This window comes from Myotis brandtii, unplaced genomic scaffold (assembly GCF_000412655.1).
Source record: "Myotis brandtii unplaced genomic scaffold, ASM41265v1 scaffold132, whole genome shotgun sequence".
Lineage (NCBI taxonomy): Eukaryota > Metazoa > Chordata > Mammalia > Chiroptera > Vespertilionidae > Myotis > Myotis brandtii.
Window position 1 is genome coordinate 4661374 of NW_005354673.1, and position 9192 is coordinate 4670565.

General features: G+C 55.0%; 1 protein-coding gene across 1 annotated transcript; it reads left to right on the forward strand.

Annotated features, from left to right (window-relative positions):
* The first annotated feature begins 3 nt into the window (after window positions 1-3).
* NGB (neuroglobin) lies at window positions 4-4703 on the forward strand. Its single transcript, XM_005860171.2, has 4 exons — window positions 4-93; window positions 1356-1467; window positions 2030-2149; window positions 3589-4703. The coding sequence occupies exons 1-4, from the start codon at window positions 5-7 to the stop codon at window positions 3721-3723; spliced, it is 456 nt and encodes a 151-aa protein (XP_005860233.1). The 5' UTR covers window position 4; the 3' UTR covers window positions 3724-4703.
* The last annotated feature ends 4489 nt before the right edge of the window (window positions 4704-9192 follow it).

Sequence of the window (9192 nt, forward strand, 5' to 3'; positions counted from 1 at the left end):
GAGCATGGAGCGCCCCGAGCCCGAGCTGATCCGGCAGAGCTGGCAAGCGGTGAGCCGCAGCCCACTGGAGCACGGCACCGTCCTGTTCACCAGGTGAGGGTGGCCCCGAGCCAGGGCGGGCAGGGGACCTGGCCAGGAATGGGTTCCAGGTGGCTGGCGGCTCCAGAGGAGGGAAAGCTGACTGCTGCCTGTGCACCGGGCGCCTCCAGATGTGCGCACAGGAGCCGGCCCAGGACCCCTTCTTGCTTCCCGCGGCACATCCGGCCCAGCGAGGCTCTCGGGGCGGAGTGGGTCCTCTCCGGAACCTCCTTACACTCGGGCCAGCAGACACCACCCCAGGCGCTGGCCTCCTCCCGGCTCTGCTCCTGAGTTTGTTCCTGGGATGTTGCAGCTCCAGGGGCGCCCGCCGCTGCCAGTAAGGGGAAACCGCCCGTGTGGGGAGGGGGCGCTGGGTGCCTGGCTGGCAGAGCACAGGGTCCAGGCCCCAGGAAAGTGCACTTCCACCAACTAACAGGGGGATCAACCTTTCCCAGGAAAAGACCAGGCTAGGACAGAGAACCCCCAGGTGGGGGAGGACAGATGCCCGAGTCTCACCGCCTGGAAGAGGGGTAAAGGGGGTGCCAGCCCCTAACGGGGAGGAGGAGTCAAATCTTCAACCTCAGCTTGAGGGTCTCTAACCACTCGGCCATCACAATGAGGCACGGTTTCCTTCCACCAGAGTTTTTCCTAAGCCAGCACAGAACTTCTGAGGAAGCTTTTGCAAACCCCAATCCCCAACCCCCCAGCCCTCCCCCCAAAATGGAAAGAAATTCACAGAGTTACCCAGAACCCAGATGCGCCCTCTCAGATGTGGCTGAGAGCTTCTGCTTTGTGTCTCCCGGCTTTCCCCTGCTGACTCAGGCCCCCTCTGTGGTTCCAAACTGTGTGACCCTAGGGAAGCTCCTTAACCTCTCTTGGCTTCTGTTTCCTCCATAAAATGGGTAAGGAGTTCTTAACTATTATTATCATCCTGGCCAGAGCCCCCTCAGACACATACGACTAGGAGATTCTGACCCCAAAATGGGAAGGGTTGGGGGAAGAGTGAGAGCGAGAGCCTTTTTCCAGGCTTTCTGTTTGAGAATCCCTTCTTGCCCCAGTCCCCTCAACATGCTGGGTCCTATGAGTGGCCTGGGGACCCGTGTTCTTTCTAGGAAGGGGGTTCTGGCAAAGCTGGTGAAGGGGTCAGTACCAGGTTGGAGGGTATGCTGTCATTTCCGGCCAAACCTCTGGCCCACCCCAACTCCCACGGTGGCAGCCAGGGCTCGCGGGGCTTGCTGGGGCTAACACCCGGGGCTGACTCGGGCCTCCCCCTGCAGGCTGTTTGACCTGGAGCCCGACCTGCTGCCCCTCTTCCAGTACAACTGCCGCCAGTACTCCAGCCCCGAGGACTGCCTCTCCTCCCCCGAGTTCCTGGACCACATCAGGAAGGTGAGGGGAAGGATGAGCTGGGGTGGCCTCCAGGATCCAGCAGGCGCCTTCCCGGGAGAGAATGAGGGACATGGGGTAGTGAAAATGACTGGTTTTCTGCCCCAGGCCTGGGCTTACTGCCCTTCTGCTCCTTGCCCTCTGCTCTGAGCTGGACCCAGTCTGGGCCAGTCAGCCTTGTGCTCAGCCAGCTGGTCCCAGCTCTGTCATTGCCCTGGACCTCCTCCCTGGCTCCTTTGGGTGGTGCTGGCGCTCATCTACTAGGGGCCGTCCGTCTGCCTGTGAAAACCAAGCTGGGTTTTCTTAGAGTCTCTCCCAGGGCCTTGCTTTCCCCTCGTCCCAGGCAGACAACACTGTCCCGCAGGCATGTTTAGGGCTTTGAGCCCCTCAGAGGCTTCTCTCACCATGTCGGCCATCACACATTGAACACCTACTGTATACAGACACAGGTTGCTTTCCATTTCTCATGACTCTCTTACCTCTAGTCGGGACCCCCAGGCTCTGGACTGTGGGTGTGAGCAGGGAGATGGCTCTGCCTGTCTCACTGCTACCTTGGCCTTGACAGGTGATGCTCGTGATCGATGCCGCAGTGACCAATGTGGAGGACCTGTCCTCGCTGGAGGAGTACCTGGCTGGCCTGGGCCGGAAGCACCGTGCAGTGGGTGTGAAGCTCAGCTCCTTCTCGGTGGGTAGAGGGGCTCCTCTCTCTCCTGAGCTCCTGACCTGAGGCCACCACTCTCTCCCGGTCCTCCCTTACCTCCCCCTTCCTATACCCTCACACGACTGGGCAAGGGACCTGCATCTGTTACACACGTGCTGTGTGATCCTGGTGCTGCCTTGACCTCTCTGAGCCTCCAACTTTTCTTCTCTGGAGTGACTTCTCTTAGAACAATAGAACGTCAAGGAGCCTGTGGGATTAGCCGGTCTGCTCAGTTTTCTGTTCCGTGTATAAGACCATCTCAAACCAACAATGATGCCTAATTTCTCTGGGCTCTTTGGGGTGGTCCTTCTGTTCCATGTGGTGTGGCTAGAGCCACTCATGCAGTGCATTCAGCTGGAGCTCGGCTGGGGATGGAATGTCCAGGGTGGCCTGGCATCCTCGGGGTCTCTCTCCCTGTGGCCTCATCACTCGGTGGTCTGGCCCAGCGTCTGTCCAGCGCAGCAGCTGAGTTCTAAGAGGGAGTGTTCGAAGAGGTCAAGCCCGGTGTGCAAGTGCTTTCCCAGACTCTGCTTGCACTACTCTTGCTAATGCCTCATCTGGCTAACAGCCCATGGGCCAAAGCCAGTTACACAGCTGAGCCCAGTGTCAAGGGGGAGGATCCCTACTCAAGGTGGGGTTCACTGGGGCACTGACGGGGCCGTCTACCACATAGGCCAGTCATCCTGCCAGATGGTAGGCACTGGAGGACGGGGCCGAGTTTGTCTGGCGCTCTCCATCTCCCGCGCTAGCACAGTGCCTGGTCTCCAGTGGACAGTCAGTAAATATTTGTGGAATAAATAAATCGTATTTTATTATGACTAAACACGAGAGCCATTATTATTGTTGAAGGCTTACTGTGCGCAGATGCTATACTAAGCTTTTTATAGACGACCTCATTTAATCATTTCAACAACCCAATGAATCAGAACTTTTTTTTGTTTTACTTTCTTGGTTTAATGGATGAAGCAACGGAGGCTCAGAGAGGTGACATAACTTGCTCAAGGTCGCAGTTCATAAGTGGTGGAGTCAGAAAGTGAACCGAGGCCCAGCTGGTTACAGAGCCCGGGCTCTTCACGCCACGAGTGCTGCCTTGCAGAGGAGGAAACAGGCCTGTGGGCAATGGCTCTGCTTGGTCTGAGCTGAGAGTCCCAGGCAATGCCTCTGCCTCACTCCTTGGGTGGTTTCAAGGCTGGGAGTGGGGTGAAAGGCTTTGTTCACTATAAAGGCTCACTTTAAGGGGGAAAGTGGGTGCAGTGTGGTACCCAAGGATTGGGGCAGAATCCTGCTCAGAAAGCATGAACCCTGTGCAGGAGAGAGGAAAGGCCCAGGAGCCCGTCCCAGCCCCAGGCCTCGGTTTTCTCACCTGTGGAATGGAGTGATGCCTTCCTGCCTTGGGAATGACAAGGTGCTCCTTGCCTCTGCAGACGGTGGGCGAGGCCCTGCTCTACATGCTGGAGAAGTGCCTGGGCCCTGCCTTCACACCAGCCGTGCGAGCAGCCTGGCGCCAGCTCTACGGGGCCGTGGTACAGGCCATGAGTCGAGGCTGGGATGGCGAGTAAGAGGCATTTTCTGCCCAGCAGCCTCCACCTGGTGGCCTTCATCTGTCTGTGTCTGTCTGTTGGTCTGTGTCTGGTGTAGCCTTGTCCCCTTGACCATACTGCAGGGGTGATGGAGCAGGACTGGGCCCCCGTCCCACCCCCACTTAAGTACAGAGGGGTGTGCCTTTCCTCTAGGAAAGGGCTTCTGGATTTCCCTGCACCCCAGTGGCTTCTTCCCTGCCTCCTTCTCTCCCTCTGGTGTCCCTTCTTCTTCCGTGAGGAGAAGCAGCACTTTGGGGGCATTGACGTCCCGGGTCCAGGGAGGTATTGGGCTTTGAGAGAAGGGGCTCTTCTGTCAGCCACCGTTCTGGGGTGAGCCTGGGCCCAGTCGGGGGGTGGGATGGCTGAGCTCAAGGCACCTTTTGAATGCTTTCCTCTCCCAGGGTGTTTGCTTTTCACAAGGAAAGGGAAGGACAGCTTTAGCCTTCATGGTGGAGTCACAGGCAGGTCATCAGGAGAACCGCTGAAGGGACAGGTGACATGGCTCATGAGGGGCTCATCAGGGTCTCAAGAGCCTACTGAGATGTCACTGCAGTCTCTCCCCTCCCCTCACTCAGCACTGTGGTGGCAGCTCCCTTACCATCTCTCTGTAGGAACCAGCTAGCCAGCCAGGGTGGGGTGGGGCTGCGGAAGGCCAAGGAAGGAGGGACCACTTCATTCAGAGAGACCTGAGTCTGGGCAGCTCTTCCTAACCACCCACCCCAGCAGGGCCCCGTCTCATCTCCTGACCCTCCTTTCTGCCTCTACCTGCACCCAACGGTGGGCCCACAACTCCCCAGCTTTCATGCCCGGTGTGCGCCCTACTCAGGTGGGTGGATAGATGAGAAGGCAGTGTGAGAGGCCCTCTACCCTCGCCCTGAGCTGTCTGCACTTTATCTTTTGTTCTGTGCTGTGGTTGTGTAAACTCATGAGGAATAAACCTCTTCTGTGTGCCTCTCTGACCCTCTGGGACTGGTCTTTTCTTGGGTGTCAGCTTGTACCGGATGAAGCTGCAGAGTGATGGATGTAGGACAGGGCAGGAGTTTGGGGTCAGGAGGGCCAATGTGAGAACAGGTAAAAAGAAGGGAGGGGCCTGGGGAAGCCAATGGTGGAGATGGAGCTAGGGGTCTGTGGTGCCTGGCAGGGCACCAAATCCAGTTCTTCTTCCACCGGGGCATAGAGCTGGACTACGTTTCCCAGCCTCCCTTGCAATTCGATGGTTCATATTAACAAGTTCTGGCCCATAGAGCGTGTGGACATGTATGCTATTCCCAGACCTGGCCCCCCAGAAACTGCCTGGCAGGGCACTAAATCCAGTTCTTCTTCTTCCACCTGGGCATAGAGCTGGACTATGTTTCCCAGCCTCCCTTGCAATTTGATGGGTCATATGACCAAGTTCTGGCCCATAGAATGTGTGGACATGTATGCTATTCCCAGACCTGGCCCCCCAAAACTCCTGCATGCTCCTCTGTGCTCTGTCCTCTGTCTGCTGGCTTGATGCAGACTTCACAGCGACCTTGAGGACCATGTGTTGAATATGGCAGAGCCACTAGGTGAAAGGAGCCTGGATCCCTGAATCACTGCTTGGAGGAGAGAACCCACTATTCACAAGTGCCTGGTGGGGCCAGGTACTTCTCCAGGAGGTAGAGCAGGCACTCGCCCATTTTGAATTTTACAGGAAAGAGACATACACTACTATTGTGTTTGTACCATGATACATTTTGGGGTTGGTTTGTTACAACACATGCCCATGCTAATTCAGATCTGAAGTAGGTCATTGGTCAGGGACCTGGGAGCGCCCACCTGCTGGTGGACAAGGTGAGGCCAGGGAAAGGAATGGGCCAGATGCCAAGACAGCAGCAAAGGGCACCAAAGACTCTGAGGATGTCTTGTAGATCCTACTCGGAGGGGAAGGTACCAATCCCAGGGGAAGGATTTTAAGGGCAGTAAATGAGTTAACTTGGAATAATATACACTGGAGTTGAAGAGCAGGGGTGTGTGTGTGTGTGTGTGTGTGTGTGTGTCAAGGATTTTAAGGACAGTAATTGCGTTAACCTGGAATGTACATTGGAGTTGAAGGGCAGGTGTGTGTGTGTGTGTGTGTGTGTGTGTTCAGGAGGCTCAGGCAGATAGGGGTAGAGAGTTAGCCAGGGCCTGGGGAGGGAGCAGCATTAAGAGTGGGCATATCATGAGTCAGAGAAAGACAAATACCATATGGTCTTGTTTATATGTGGAATCTAATGAACAAAATAAAATGACAAATAAAATAGAAACAGAGGCATGGATACATGAAACAGGCTGATAACTGTCAGACAGGAGAGGAACTGGAGGCTGGATGAAAGAAGATGAAGGGATTAAGCAAATATGACACAGACACAGACAACAGTATGGTGATAGCCAGGAGGATAGGGGAGTGGAGGTGGGCAAAAGCAGGGGCGGGGGCGGTGATTGGGACAAAAAGAGACTTTATTTGGGGAGATGACTGCACGATGCAATGTGTGCAGATGATGTTTTGTTGAGTTGTACACTTGAAGCCCGTATGGTTTTGTGAACTGTCACCCCAATAAATTCAATAAAAAAGGAGTAGGTATCATATCAACAGGTTTGGGGTTAACCCCCGACATGCTCCTGGCCTCCAAGGTGTGGAGTCCTAGAGCTGGGCTGTGAGTGGCTGCAAGGGCTGTACCCGGGCCACTGTCCTCACCCTGAGGCTTCAGTTTTCTCAGCCAAGACCACGTTGCTGGTGCCAGCAGACCCCCCAGCTCCCAGCTGGGCTTCAGGGACCAGGCCTGCCAGGCGGGGTGACTGCAGACAGTGGGTCTGGAGCATGTTAGGAATGTGTTTCCCCTTGTGGAACCGAAAGCATTTTTTCCTCAAACCCCACTCTCCACGGAGAGAGGGCCTCTTCCACCGTGAGATCTGGTAACAGCTCAGGCTCAGGCCCACAGTTCTCGAGTGTTTGACACTCACTCAAGTGACCGGGGTGACCTGGCTTCGGCAAGACCAAGCACTCTCCTCTGACCTGTGTCTTGAGCCATCCCAAGCATGATTGCTTTCCGCCTGTCTTAAAGGCTACCCTTCTGCTTGTGCACGTGTGCATGCATGTGTGCGTGCGTGTGTATGTATGTGTGAGTGAGTGTGTGTGTGTGTGGTGGGGGGAGTAGTTCCTTCCCTCTCTCAGCCCTATAATCCCTTCTCTCTCTCTCCTGTATTCCGCCTCAGTTTATCCATTCACGTGTCCCATCTTATGCAAAGAACTGCCTTGCCCTACACCCCTCTTCTCTCCCCAGCTCCCACCCTGTTACTTCCTTTGTAGCAAAACTCCTTAAAAGAGTTGTCTTTCTTGGCAATTTTTCATTTCCTCACTCGTATGAGCAAATGGGAACCTATTTCAACCAGGCTTTCATCCTCACCCTAATCTGTTCCGGTCAAGGTCACCAACAACTTTATCCTGCGAAATTCAGGGTCATGTCTCCGTCCTCATCTTGCTCTTCTGCTCAGCAGCGCTGGGAAGAGTTGATCACTCTTTCCTTTATTTTTAAATGTTTTATTATGGAAAAGTGTTCACATACACAAAAATCAGAGCCTCATGAATCTCCATGTACCCTTCACCCAGCATCAGTGGTAAGCGCTCAAGATCTCCCCTGGCTGGAGAGTCTTAAAGCAAATCCCACCTTCCTGGTCTTTCACCAGTAGCGTCTTCCATATGAACTTCTAGCTGATACGTTGTTCACCCCTTAACCCATTCCGTCAACACACCTACCCAGATGAACAGACTCTCCTCAACCTCCCCTAATGCCCCGTGCATATTTGAAATCCCCTGATGTCTTTCTGCAGCTGGTTTGTTCAACCCAGGTGCAACCAAGGGCCACCGATTGCATCTGGTTGTGTCAAACCTTCCATTCTCTACACCCTCTCTCCCATCCCCCATACCTTTGATTTGTGGGAGAAACCAGCTTGTTTGCCTAACGGCCTGTCCAGCATTCTAACTTGGCCGGTGCTTCTCTGTGGCACCTTTGAACTCATTCTTGTGTGCCCGGAGTTTACTGTCAAGTGTGCTGGAGCCGGGGCCCCCTCCTTCCTTTTTGAGTTCCTTCCTTTTCCTGGCTCTAGGGACACAGGCTCTCCTGGTTTTCTTCCTTCCTCGCTGCCACTCCACTCCTCCGGCTCAGTCTTCCTTTTGAATTCTCCTCCCGCTCCCTTGGATCTCCCCTGACCTCCACTTGCTCCCACTGAGGTTTCAGCCGATCCCTGCCTTAAACACCATCCATGCTGGTCAGAGCAGCCCACCCGTCCTCGGATGCTCCAGATCTGTCCCCTGCGTGCAGCCCTATGTGCCCACATCACACCTCACTCCCAAGGAGCTTGGCCCGGATCCTCCCTCTTCACTCACTCCCCTCCCCCTCCCCTGCTTTATTTTTTCTCCAAAGCACTTATCCCTACCTGACGTCCACTATATAAATTCTTTTTTTAATCCTCACGCCAGGATATTTTCCCATTGATTTTTAGAGAGAGTGGAAGAGAGAAGGAAAGACAGAGAGAAACATCGAGGTGAGAGAAACACATAGAGTGGTTGCCTCCTGTTGGCACCCCGACCAGGGCCCAGGCCAGGGAGGAGCCTGCAAACCGATGTACTTGCCCTTAACCGGAATCAAACCTGGGACCCTTTGGTCCACAGGCCAACTCTCTATCCACTGAGCCAAACTGGCTAGGGCTCCACTATATACATTTATCGTGCTGATATCGGTTGCATTTGAAAAGGGAAGGCTGACAGTTCAGTTCGGCCCCTTTGAGCTCTGCGTTTGGAGGGGAGGGAAGAGGTAGCCAGAAGTGACCCTGAGGCCTGGTGTGTGGTGTGGCCCACACAGTAGTACTTACTGCAAAGTAAGATTACAGAGGAGTTGTGCTGGGTACTAATCCCTCATAAGCCGGAGAGCAAACGTTTGTTTGGGCCTAACCTTTGATTACCTACTAGGTACTCCCTGGAGGCAGAGTGCAGGAGGGTTCCCGGCCTGAGGGCTGTAATTATTTCCAGGCTGCAGGGCCACACCCTCCCCAGGTGAGACACAGTGTGAGGTGCTGAGACCAGCTTCCCCCATTCCAGGGACTCAATTCTCCCGGCACAGGAGTCACCTGGGGGGCTTGTGTAAACTAGGTGTGCCCAGGCCCCACCTCAGAAAGTTTAGTTTGTCCTGGACCTGGGGTTGTTGAAATCTCCAGGAGGCTCATTTGCAACCAGGATGGAGAGCCCAGCTTTGGCGGCTTGAGAGGGGCCGGGCTGGTTGTCAAGGCTGGAGGATAGTCAAGTGTCCAGGAATCATCCTCTGCCGAGAAAACCTGTGGGCTGCCTTCCCACAAACAGGCTCCCCCATGCCTGCCACGGAGCGGGCTGAGACACCTGGAGATGGGCCCGCATGGAGGTCACTGGATGGACCTGAGTCTCCCCGCACC

Coding starts and splice junctions, on each gene's coding strand:
- NGB (XM_005860171.2), top strand. CDS start 5: ATGGAGCGCCCCGAGCCCGAGCTGATCCGGCAGAGCTGGCAAGCGGTG. Junction 1,468..2,029: donor TCCTGGACCACATCAGGAAG/GTGAGGGGAAGG, acceptor TGGCCTTGACAG/GTGATGCTCGTGATCGATGC. Junction 2,150..3,588: donor TGAAGCTCAGCTCCTTCTCG/GTGGGTAGAGGG, acceptor TTGCCTCTGCAG/ACGGTGGGCGAGGCCCTGCT.